This window comes from Artibeus jamaicensis, unplaced genomic scaffold (genome assembly GCF_021234435.1).
Source record: "Artibeus jamaicensis isolate MK-2021 breed Jamaican fruit bat unplaced genomic scaffold, CSHL_Jam_final contig_518, whole genome shotgun sequence".
Lineage (NCBI taxonomy): Eukaryota > Metazoa > Chordata > Mammalia > Chiroptera > Phyllostomidae > Artibeus > Artibeus jamaicensis.
In genome coordinates, this window is record NW_026521870.1 from 208526 (window position 1) to 222154 (window position 13629).

At 33.9% G+C, this 13629-nt stretch overlaps 1 protein-coding gene and 1 pseudogene across 2 annotated transcripts in view; one reads left to right on the forward strand and one right to left on the reverse strand.

Annotated features, from left to right (window-relative positions):
* LHFPL3 (LHFPL tetraspan subfamily member 3) overlaps positions 1 to 13629 on the reverse strand; it is a 226943-nt gene that overhangs the window by 131745 nt on the left and 81569 nt on the right. The window contains exon 2 of one of the 2 annotated variants that reach the window (XM_053668909.1): positions 12165 to 12288. In XM_053668909.1, coding sequence (XP_053524884.1) covers positions 12197 to 12288 — 92 coding nt within the window. In that variant the 3' untranslated portion in view covers positions 12165 to 12196. Of the gene's footprint in view, positions 1 to 3900; positions 3978 to 12164; positions 12289 to 13629 lie in introns of those variants that run through there. The other variant, XM_053668910.1, reaches the window with a different exon arrangement.
* Positions 2688 to 3056, forward strand: LOC119059606 (40S ribosomal protein S15a-like; annotated as a pseudogene).

A 13629-nucleotide genomic window follows, 5' to 3' on the forward strand; every position in this document is an offset into this window, starting at 1 on the left:
ATTTTGTTAAGGATTTTAGCGCCTATGTTCATCAGCAATATTGGCCTGAAGTTTTCTTTCTTTGTTGTGTCTTTATCTGGTTTTGGAATTAGGATGATGCTGGCTTCATAAAAAGAATTTGGGAGTTTTCCATCCTTTTGGATTTTTTGGAATAGTCTGTGAAGAATAGGGGTTAGTTCTTCCTTAAATGCTTTGTAGAATTCTCCTGTTAAACTATCTGGTACAAGGCTTTTGTGTGATGGAAATTTTTTTTATTACTGCTTCAATTTCTTTTGCTGTTATTGGTGTGTTCAGATTTTCTGCTTCTTTTTCATCAAGTTTTGGAAGATTATATTTTTCTAGAAATATGTCCATTTCCCCCTAGGTTTTTAGGTTTTTCAAATTTCTTGGCGTACAGTTCTTCATAGTAATTTCTTACAATCCCTTCTATTTCTGTGGTATCAGTTGTAATCTCTCCCCTTTCATTTCTAATTGTGTTTATTTGTGTCTTCTCTCTTCTTTTCTTGATGAGCCTACTTAAAGGCTTGTCTATTTTGTTTATCTTTTCAAAGAACCAACTACTGGATTCATTGACCCTTAGGATTGTGCTTTTAGTCTCTATGTCATTTACTTCTGCTCTAATCTTGGTTATTTCCTTCCTTCTGCTTGCTCTGGGCTGTCTTTGTTGTTGTTCCTCGAGTCCTTGCAGGCATAGGGGTAGGTTGTTTGTTTGAAATGTTTCTATCTTCTTTAGGTAGGCCTGTATTGCTATAAACTTCCTTCTCAGGACTGCCTTCGCTGTGTCCCAAAAGTTTTGGGTTGTTGTGAGATCATTTTCATTTGTTTCCAGAAACGTTTTGATTTCTTCCCTAATTTCATTCTTGACCCATTCATTGTTTAATAGCATACCATTCAGTCTCCATGATTTTGGGTGCTTTGGTGTATGGTGTAAGTTGGTGCTCAAGTTTCATTTTTTTGCACGTAGCTGTCCAGTTCTCCCAACACCATTTGTTGAAGAGGCTATCTTTACCCCATTTTATGTTACTGCACCCTTTGTCGAATATTAATTGACTGTAGAGACTTGGGTTGATTTCTGGGCTCTCTGTTCTGTTCCATTGGTCTATGTGCCTGTTTTTATGCCAGTACCAGGCTGTTTTGATTACAATGGCTTTGTAATACAGTTTGATATCCGGTATTGTGATCCCTCCTACTTTGTTCTTCTTTCTCCAAAGTGCAGCTGCTATTCGGGGTCGTTTAAAGTTCCATATAAATTTTTGAAGTGTTTGTTCTATGTCTGTGAAATATGCCATTGGTACCTTAATAGGTATTGCATTGAATCTGTATATTGCTTTGGGAGGAAGCCCTATTCTTGGTGTGCTAATGTAAGTAGTAATCCCTGAGAGCCCTAGTGATATACTTTAAAAAATAACCAGCACCCCAAATTCAGCAGTTTGCCAAGGAGACATTCTAAAAAGGTACAATACATTGCCAGAGAAAACAAGTTTAATAAACACACAATTAAATAATCTAGCTAACATTACCTGGTCAGGTGGCATCCAGACTACAGAACCATCTGGCTGAAGAAATACTCAGAGAACCATCAACCTAAAAACCCAAATTCTACCCAGTAAGCTAGAAATCTTGGTGCCTACATAAAAATTGCTTTCATAGAATGGCAATGGTTCACAAAACCTTAGCAATGTACTCTTTTAGATATTTTTTCTAGTTGTTGTATACTATTTCCCTTGGGCCCCCAAATTTCTCATACAATTCAATTCAACATATAATGCTATTCTTTTTATATTTTAAAAAGTAAGAATCCCTGTACCAAAGTTTCATGTCAACACATATATAAGCTGACATGGAGAAGAATTATAATAATAAGCTAAAATTTTCTGAAAAGAATTGAAACAGATAAGGCTTTAATATCTAAGATATACAATATATAAGGAACTCCTACAACTCAAAGCAAAAAATGCAAATAATCCCACTTGAATAGACATTTCTACAAAGATGACAATGCAAATGACCAAAAGATATATGAAAGTATGTTCAACATCACTAATCATCAGGAAAATGCAAATAAAAACCACAATAACATATTCTCTCGTACCTGTTAGGATGGCTATTATCCAGAAAACAAAACATAACAAGTGTTGAGGATGTAGAGAAATTGGAACCATTTATACCAAGGGTGTCGAACCTGCACCAATGGGCCACATGCAGCCCAGGATGGCTGTGAATGTGGCCCAACACAAAATCGTAAATTTGCTTAAAACATTATGAGACCTTTTCATGATTACATGTAACAATGTGTTTAATGTGTGGCTCAAGACAACTCTTCTTCCAGTGTGGTGCAGAGATGTTAAATGTTTGAATACCCCTGCACACTGTTAGTTAGAATGGTGCAAAATGGTGCATTCATCATAGAAAACAGTATGAAACTTCCTAAAAAAACTGAAAATAGAACTACTGCATGATCCATCAATCTTACTTCTGGATAGATATCCAAAAGAACTGAGATTGGGACCTCATAGAGATAGCTGAACTCCCATTGCAACATTATTCATATTAGCCAAGACATGGAAACAATGTAAATGTCCATCAACAAATGAATGGATGAAGAAAATGTGGTATACATTCAAAATATCATAATATTATTCAGCCTTTAAAAAAAAGAAAATCCTGGCTCTTTCCATGCCACTACAATGGTGCACATGAATGTCCTGGCTGATGCTCTCAAGAACATCAACAATGCCAAAAATAGAGGCAAATGCCAGGTTCTTATTAGGCTGTGCTCCAAAGTCATCATCTGGTTTATAACTGTGATAATGAAGCATGATCACATTGGCAAACTTGAAACCACTGAGAATTGCAGAGATGGGGAAATTGTTGTGATCCTCATGGACAGGTTAAACAAATGTGGAGTGATCAGCCCCGGATTTGATGAGCAACTCAAAGATCTACAAAAATGGCACAACAACTGGCTCTCTTCCTGTCATTTTGGTTTCATTGTACTGACAACCTAAACAAGCATCTTGAACCATAATGAAGCAAGTAAAAAACACACAGGGTAGGGAGAAACCAGGGATTCTTTTTCTAAAGATGTAGTGCATATGTACAAGTAAAGTGCCTCAGTGGGAAAAAAAAAGAAAGGAAATGCTGACATCTGTGGCAATATAAATTAACCTGGAGGACATTATGACAAATGAAATAAACAAGTCACAGAAGGACAAATATTGCATGGTTCCACTTATATTAAGTATCTAAAAGAGTAAAATGCATAGAATCAAAGAGTGGAAGGATGGTTCCTAGAATGTGAGGGGAAGAGGAAATGGCAGGTGCCGTTCAATGGGTATAAAGTTTCAGTTATGCAGCTTGAATAATGTGTACAGATATGTCACACAACAGAGTAAAACAATACAATACAATAACAGTACTGTATTGTGCACTTAAAAAATTTAAGAGGATAGATGTCATGTTAAGTGTCTTACCACATCCTTAAAAAAAGAGGCAAAGGGAACTTTTGGAGGTAATGCATATTTCTGTTATGCTGATTATGGTGATGTTTCACTGATGTATACATATGTCTAAAATCATCAAGTTATACACATTAAATATATGCAATTATTTTGTATACCAATTATACCTCCATAAAGCTGCTTAGAAACTAAAGAGAACTGGAAAAACCACTCATATGACTTAAATCACTAATTGGATATCAGTATATGTAAATATCCTACAAGTAGATACTCAATCTTCCTTAGAATTGATGGTTAATCTATGTAATCACACAATTCCTTAGAAATAGAATCTCATAATCCATGTCTTCAATGAACCAGAAAGTTTCTGTGGTGTCGATCTCTCCTATCATCTGTACCAAGCATTCTAATGCAATTAAGTTTATGCAATTAAGAAGGCTTACCAGCTCTTCCTCTTTCCTTACACTTCTTCTCTTCCAGCCATTTCTGTGCTAATTAGTAATACTCTAGAAGAAGCTAGGACAGAGAAAAAATAATCCAATGAATTGTTCTCATTAATTTGTGACTGAAGAGTGACTGAAGAGAGGATGCATAAACTGTAGGTTGATTATTATTTGCTTTTGTATGCACATATGTATGTATTAGCTATATGGAAATATAAATTTACTCAATTTTCTTCCTCTTATTATTAGGCTGTTCCATATAATTGCTGTTTGAGTACATCAAAATTTCATATGGCCAAACTAATTATTTGATTCCAAGGTAGTTCAACCTGCACCCCATGAGCTGCATGTGGCCCGAGATGGCTAAGAAGGTGGCCCAACACAAACTTGTAAGAGTATTTAAAACTTTTGTTTTGCTCATTAATTTTTGTTAGTGTTTATATATTTAATGTGTAGTCCAAGACACCTCTTCTTCCACTGTGGCCCAGAGATGCCTAAAGGTTGGACACCCTAGTTTATGGCTTTGTATCATTCATATATTGACCTTGTACATTATATTCTTAAATGCACTTGGTCGTTCTGCTGTGTTTTGTTGTAGGGGTTGAGGTTGTGGTTGCTTCCTTAGAAATTTCTGTGCAATCATGTTACTTATAAATAGGAACAGTTTACTTCTTTCTTACCAATTTTTATTTTACTTCTTTTTCTAGCCTTACCCATTAACTAGAATCTCTACTACTATGTTGAATAAAAATAATGAAAAACAGAAAGGGATTGAGATGTAAAAACTGCCAGTTGTAAATACAGTCACAGGGATGTAAGTAGAGCATTAGGAAAGTAAAAAAAAAATGATGTCATCATTATTATTTTTACTTGATGATGTAATCAAATAAAAATGGTGACAGTACATAATCTTGCTTTGCTCCTGATCTCAGGGGGAAAGTATTCAATTTTTCAACAGTATTGCTTTAGTTGTAGGCTTTTCATCAGTTCCCTTTATCAATTGAGAAAGTTTATTTCTATTCCTAGTTTATTGGTAGTTTTCTTAAAAAATCATAAGTGGACATTGAATTTTGTCTAATACTCTTTCTGCATCATTAGAGCAATAATATATTTAATTTTTAGTCTGTTACTATGGTAAGTTACACTGTTTGATTTTTTAATATTAAACCAACTTTTCATTCATGGGATAAATCCTAGCTGGTCATGATATATATTTAGTTTATATGTATTGCTGGATCCGATTTGTTCATTTTAAATGGATTTTATGTCTACGTTTATAACATTTATTTGTAGTTTTCTACAATGTCATTCATTGCCTGGCTTTGTTATCAAGAACTTTTCTGACCTCATAAAATTAGTAACAAAGTATTTTTTCTTTTTATGTTTTCTGAAGAAGAGTTTGTATAATATTATTTCTTCCTCAATTATTTGACAGAATTCATCAATGGAATGACCTAGACTTGAAGTTTGCTTTGTGAGAAAAGTTTTGTTAAAAAATTTAATATTGTTTATAGATTTAAGAGTATTCATATTTTCTAATTCATTTTAATGTGAATTTTGATAAATCATATTTTAAGGAATTATCTATTTCAATAAAGTTGTTGAGTTTATTGGCATAGATTTTTTCATAGTGTTTATCCTCTTGGTTTGTAGAATCTGTAGTGATTTCCCTTTCCTTCCTGATGGTGGTAATTTGCATTTGCTCTCTTTTCTCTTGAACAGCCTTGCAAGAGATTAATAATTTTGTTGACTTTTTAAAATCCTACTTTTGATTTTGTTAATTTTCCTGTTGTTTACATTTCAATTAATCAATTTCTACTCTTAATTTATTATTTCTTTTCTTGTACTTTGGGGTAAATTGGCTCATTTTTTTTTACCTTATTAACAAGAAACTTAAATCATTGATTTGTAAGCCTTTCCTTCATTCTAATATAAGTTTTTTCCTTTTTTTTATTATTGTTTATTCTATCACAGTTGTCCCAATTTTCCCCCTTTGCTCCCCTCCATTCAGCCTAACCCCCAATTTGCACAGTTCATCCCCCATCATTATCCATGTCCATGAGTCATTCATACATGTTCTTTAACCAATTCCTTTTAATATAAGTTTTAGAAGCTATACATTTCTTAAGCACTGCTTTAAAGACATTCCAAAATTTTGATATATTTTCATTATTTGGTTTTAAATACTTTCTAACTGCCCTCATACATGAATTACAACTCAATAAGAAAATCATGAAGAATTATCTGGAGAGAATTATGCTAAGTGAAATAAGCCAGGTGCTGAAAGACAAATACCATATGATCTCACCTGTAAGTGGAACGTAATCAGCCAAACAAACAAGCAAGCAAAATATGACCAGAGGCACCAAAATTAAAAAGAAACTGAGAGTAATCAGAGGGGAGGTGGAAGAGGATAAAAAGGGATAAGGGGGAAGGGTTGTCAAGGAACATGTGTAAAGGACACATGGATAAAACCAAAGAGGGGTAGGATTGAGGGTAGGAAGTGGGGATGGCTGGGGTGCGGGATGGGATGGTGAGGGAAAATGGAGACAACTGTACCTGAATAACCATAAAAATGATTTTAAAAAAGAATCATTTTTGTATACTTATGAAGGCAAGATATATCAGACAATCTGTATGCTTACAATACTTGAATTATTTGATGAAAACAATGTTTTATGGGAAACCTGTACAAGTGTAATCTATGGCAGAATAAATATTAAAAATAAAACTTAAAAAGAAATGTATATCCAAGGTAAGATTATAGAGAAAATATCTCATGTGAAACTTATTCACTGCACAGTGAAGCTGATGCAGCAAACAAGGGAGGCCAAAAGCTCATAGTGTCACAGTGTGGCATCAATGTAGTTCATTTTGTACCGAATATTTTTTAAAAAGTACAAGCTGGTAGAATCTTCACAATACTTTTAAATAAGATTGATACTAACTATAAGAACTTTTATCTCTGGTATCTCTTGACAAAGTAAAGAACTTTAAAAAATTGTCAAACTTAAGGATGGTACATGCTTTTTAACAAAGAACAACTGTTATAAAAAACAACAAACAAATAAAAAAAAATAAGAGAACAAGTCCGGAAGGAACTTAAGAAAAAGGGGAGGATTTTGAGGAAAAGTTGAAAGACAAGGTGAGGGGGGGAATGGAGGGAGGGGAGGAAAAAAAAATGTACTTGAAAAGTAACTAAATAAAATTAAAAAAAAAATTTCTGAACTTCTTTCTGATGACAAGTGGTTAACAGTACTATGCTATACCTAGCAGATATTTTTGGAAAAAATACAATCACAATTAATCTGTCCCTTTAAAGTAAAGGTGTTATTTTTAGCAATGAGATTGCAGAGATTTCAAAGATAAACATATGGAAATGTTTTAATGCATGGAATTTTAAGGATAAATATAAAATTGTTTCCATTTTTTCTTCAAAAAATTGTGTGTCACCTCTAAAAAAGTCTTGTATCATTTTAAGCCTCTTTAAAAACTCTTTCAAACAAAGAATTTTAGTAGAAACTACTTGATAAAAATGTAACATTATCGAATTAGTTTGCAAGAACAATTTAATGACGTGAGCAGATACAAAACTGGACTAGCTGAAATCAATAAAAACCTCTGCATAACTAATGAGTGAATAAAAAAACCCTGAGCATCATGATTTAGTAAGTGCAGTCAATGATACCCTTTTTTGTACATTATTGCTATGAAGTATATGTTTTAGCCATCAGATCAATTAAATGCATGCATTTAAAAACAAATAAAAAACAAATGAGACTTTCAAATTGCTATAACACAAAGTAAGAAATGAAGATTTAAAAAAATAAAGAAGCATATTTAATCACATTGCTGTCACTGGTGGCAAAACAAAATCTGATGAGGTATACTATCAAAAAGGTTAGAAGTACCTAGTACCTACTGGTTAGGAGTGCCAGCTGGGTTTGAGTACTGAATGAGCACTAGGGTAGATATTTAATCTCTCTGATTATCAATTCCTTTCTTGGAAAACTGCAACTATTAAAAACAGGCCACATAAAATAACTGTAAGAATCAAATAAGATTAAAATGCATATAAAGTACCGAGCTCAGTGGGTAATCACTTAAATATATATGATAACATTGTATAATACATTTTATTATGTTACTGTTATATTAACAATCATAATAACTATGGTATTGATATTTATTATACCAATATCATATAATTTTTATAATAATCATATAATACAACTCATTTAAAACATTCCAGTAGAGTCATTAAAAAGGTAAAAGAAAAACAGGTTAAACTAATTTTAATAATATATTTTATTGAAGGTATGTAATCTTATATCTCCAAAATATTATTATTTTAGTATGTGACACTGGTAACACATTTCAAGTGACCACTAGCTACATGTAGGTAAGGGCTACCATATTGGCAGATGAAGGTCTAGAATATAATGAACATGTATAATTGCTCTTATTTAAAAATTTTTTATTACTACTATAATTCTCAAAACACCAGACATCCTCACATTCAAATGCAAATATAAAACATATTACTAAGTCAAATATAATAGTGTTATCATTGCTTTGTCTCTTCTAGAATCTTGAAAATGGTCTTATTTTTGTTGTTCGAAAATCATAAGGAATCCAGTTAACCTTACGAAACTGAATCACAGGCCGTGGGGTCAGTGTATAAATAATCACTTATCTTACAGTTACCCAAAACATGAAATAGATGCTGGAGGAAATGTACATTTAGACTTAGAAATTCAATAAAAAACAGACTTTGTTGAGGTGAACTTTCAAAATAGAGAAAACAAGAGATAGATATTCAACAATCCAAGCAAGAAGCCATCGATCGACAACACTTTTATGCTCTAATAAATCCAGAATATGTCCTACCATAAAGAGTACCAGTGTGTATATCTTGGGTAGAGAGGAGTGATAAAAATAAGAAAATAAATCTAACTTGTAAGTAAAATTATCCAAGTGTAATACTTTTTAAATGAGCATTAAAAAGAATATTATAGCAAATTTGGCAACAATGTTAACAAATGGGAAATCTGAAAAAAAACAGAATATTATGCAAAAAACTTAATCCCATTTTTCCCATTCATTTTTATTTTAAAATGTTTACTTTTCCTTTAATGTTGTTGTGCCACCAAATAAGGCAGTCACACCTTTGATGAAAGACATTTCTCAGATTCAAACAAAACAGTAAGCACTTAACATACTTAACAAATAATTGATAATATATTCACAAATTAATTAATAATTTATTAGTTAACTGAGTAAACACCTAATAGTCAATTTATTAGTAAGTATGTGAAAACTATTGATGAATTTTTTAAATTATTTGTCTACATAATTGATCAGCAACTGAAATGTGATCTTACAAAATAGCTTTCTGAGCTTATGGCTATCACAAATGTGATTTATTAGCATTAGCCTCTAATTACCTTCCAAGTCTGTTTGCATAGAAGTCTGACTTACAAAGATTCACATCCTCAATTTACATTACATACAGTACAGAAGTCTACAAATTCAATCAAGAATTCTCACAGAGTCATAGTAAGTATAAATATGCTATCATAAAATGGAACTTGGGACACCAACTGATCTTATACCTAAGTTCACTCCTTTTCATAAAAAATAAAATAAATCATTGCACACTGAAATCAATTCATTAATGGTAAAATGGTTCTGATGCTTTTTTGAATTCTCAACTCCTTTCGAAGGTAAAAGCTATGCACCCCTCTCCAGAAAAACTCACATACGCAAAAGCTTTCGCATGCAATTTCTATAATATCTCCTCTGGTCCTCTGATTCTAGGTTAATCTATCACTGGCATACAAAGATAAGCCACAGGCAAATATTCCACAGTTCTAGGTGTCACACACACAAAAAGGATAAATGCTAAAATAAGGCTAAGTTCAAGAAAACCAGAGGATGGACCTAGTTTTCAAGGAAGCTTTTAAGCAAAGTTGAAGACGAAGCTGCATCCAGGATAAGGACAGGCGTGCTGGGCCCAGGGAAAAGCAAGAGCAATGACCTGGAGAAGGGAGAGGAAAAGGCAAGTGCTGAAACCTGCCAGCCTTTCAGTATGGCTGAAGTGAAGTTCAGACTGGGGACATCACATGAGGTAAGTCTAGAGAGATGAGCAGAGGCAAGATCAAGAAGGGTCTTATACATCTTGCTGGAGTTTTTAGACTTCATTCTGAGAGTCCATTGCTAGGCATTAAAGTGATTTAAACTGGAAAGCAAAGAATAAATCAAGCAGTGGTTCCCAAAGTGTGGTCTACAAAGCTCTGGGGGCTTCCCAAGACCTTGATGGAGGTCAACATTATTTTCATAATAAGAGTAAAGCCTTGTTTACCTTTTCACTCTCATTTTCTTAAGAGTGTAAGGTGGAGTTTTCTGCAGGCTACATAATGAGCAATGGAATCACTGGGGTGATGGCTTGTAGAACATGAGCCTTTGTTATTCTTGTGTTTTAAATTTCTCTCAACAAATTGGAGCTGTCAGTAAATTTTAAGAATGCAAAGGTTGCCTGAGACCAAAAGTTTGAGAACTTCTGAATTAAAGGTTTCACTCCAAACTGTACTGAATGAAATGGACCTATACTGAACAAAACAGGGAGAGAAAGAGAGAGATATTGAAACAGGAGGATCATTTGCATCACACGAGTGATTACAGTGGCATGGAGTAAGGCTTAAAGTAAGAATACAGAAAAGGGGATGAGTCTCAGATGAGTTGAAGAGGCAGAATCAACAGAAGTTGGCAATTAATTACATGTCAGGTATGATGGAGAGGTCAAGAACACTCAGATTCTGGCTTTGTGGAAGTCTCACAGATAGAAGCAACTCAGAGGAAGTTGTCAGGAGTAGAATGAGGTTAGCCCTGGGTGTGTTTTGCATTTATTTCATCATGTCCAATGCTGAGTTAGCTATGTGAGTCTAGAGGGCAGCAGGGTCTGCAGCTGAAAATAAACAGTTAAGTACCTTCAGCATGTAGGTGGTAACTGAGGTCTTTAAAGAAGATGAGATCATCAACCAGAGGAGGTGGAGCATGAGAAGAGAGCAGGACCTGGCAGAGAACAGAAGTGAGCAGAAGGGGACTCTCTGAAGGAGAAAAACAAGCAGCTCCTAATAAACGTGTAATCAGGAATGTAAGTCAAGAGAGTTTTAGGAAGAAGGCATAAGTCCATGTAAAACACTGTTGAGGGAATCTTTCAGTTTTGATGAGATGGTGGATCTAATCCAATGCTGACTTTCCTTCTCAAAGTCAACATTTGGAGAAACTACAGAAGCTAGAGGATGCACAGACAGAAAGTATTAGTAACATAAAAACTGAGGAACACCTGGGAAGATCAAAGTCTGTCATGAATCATTAAGGTTAAGTGCAGTCTGGTGCAATGGGAGAACAGGCTGAGAGAGAGCTTTTAAATTCTTCTCTAGTGTCCAGCCAACACAGCCACAGAAGATCACAAAAACAGCAGCGGTAACCTGTTTCCATAGAAAATGGCACACATGTATAGGACACTTATCATCAGTGGAGTTTGCAGAACTTCCTCTGGTGAATCAGTGAGTGAGTGGTCAGTAAGTAAATGTGAAGGCTTAGGCCATTACTGTCCACTACTGTAGACTTTATAAACATTGTACACTTAAGCTACACTAAATTTATTTTAAAATATTTTTCTTTCCTCAATAACAAATTAACCTTAACTTACCATAACATTGCTACTTTATATATTTTTAATTTTTTTAACTTTTCAACTCTTTTTTAAGGACAGTTAGCTTAAAACACAAACACAGTGTACACCTGTACAAAGCATTTTACTTCTTTATATCCTTATATTTTATAAGCCTTTTTGTATTTTTTAATCATTTTTTATTAATGTCCAAATACAGTTGTCTCTATTTTCCCTTACCCCACATACCCCCACCTCCTACTCTCAATCCTAGGGTCATCAAAGAACATGTATAAAGGATCCATGGACAAAACCTAAATGGGGTAGCATTGTGGGTGGGAGCTTTTTTATATTTTTAAAGTTAAATTTTTTTAACTGTTAGAAATTAAAACATTTTTGTTAAAAGCTAAAACACAAACACAGACATTAGCCCAGCCCTACACAAGGCCAGGATCATCAATATCACTGTCTTCCACCTCCTCTCTTGTCCCACTTCCAGGTCTTCAGGGGCACATAACAGGCATGGACCTGTCATCTAGGATAAAAACGCCTACTTCTAAAATTATGTTCTGAAGAACCCACCTTAAAGTCTTCTTGAGGAGGTGTCACTCTTTTCATAAATACATCAGGGTAGTTTTCTTGATTTGTTTCCTTTTCTTCATTATAAATTGTTTATAAGCAGATAATGCATCATGGACAGTCCTCTCTATTAATGAAAATAATTTGGTGTTGAGGTCCATGTTTTCAATTTTAAAAAATTCTATAAGGAGTAATTTACCTTCAAATACTTAATACACAAATTATACATATTTTTAAAGGTTTTTAAAAAAACTTTTATTCTATTACAGTAGTCCCAATTTCCCCCCTTTTCCCTTCTCTGCCCATTCCACACCCCCCATTCCCACAGTTAATTCCCACACTGTTGTCCATATCCATGGGTCATTCATACATGTTCTTTAGTTAGTTTGTTGAGGTCTGTAAAGGCTTCTGCTAAACCCTTCACTGTGAATTGTCTTGGGGTTATTCTTTTTCTTCTCTTGCAGTTTCCTTTTCTCTTGCTTCTTCTTCAGTTCTTATTCTAGTTCCAACAACCTCTCAGTAGTCTCTCAGAACTCCTGAATGTCATCCTCTTTCACACCCAAGTTAAAGTTGTTTGCCATCTTATCCACAATCTTATTGGTGTTTGCAACCTTGGCACTATGACATTACTGTAGCTTCAATGGAGCTGATAGGTTTTTTTTTGCTCCCTTATAGTCTTATGGGACCACCATCATACATAAAAGTTCATCATTGACCAAAATGTCATTACATAAAACAACCTTGTTCTGTATTATACCCTACCTTTATAGAGAAGGAAAAGTAAAGTCAAAGTAACTTGCCTAAGTTGCACTGCTAATAGTCCAAGCATCAGTGATGAGATTCCTTCTGACATTTTTTGTAAGAAAAAAATTAGATAATGAGGGATAGTTCCCTAACTTTGTATCTTTAAACTTTTCCCTGGATCTTTAAATGGCTGTTGCTCTACCCTGGAATTTTCTATGCTATTTTGTTTATTACTATTTTTTGTGGGTTTTTTTGCTGTTGTTGCTTAAGTAACATCAGGGATGGGAAACTCCTAGCTGGGAGAGCAAATAGATTTCAGAGTGCTTTGTAGAAATATGAAGAGAAAATTTCAGAGAGCACTTGGCTGTTTTAGAGGGAACTTCTTGTTTGCTTCAGAAAGCTGAGAAAAGAAGACTCTGGGAGGACATTAATAGGGGCTGAGAACTATTTCTATATAAAAAGGTGAAATCTTGTCCCACTCCTGTGTAAGATGGAACATGAAGTATTTTAATATGTACTCCTACATAAAAATTATCTAGGTTACTATTTTTTAAATAGGACAGATTACATTTTGAGGGGTTAATTTTTAAGTTCTTGTCCACTAGCAATTTCATCAACAGAAGCATATATCTCTGAATAAAATGAGAAATACTTATGATCAAGGAGAACAATAGGTAACATCACTGATAGTTACTGATTTTATTATGTTTTTCTGTTTCTCAGG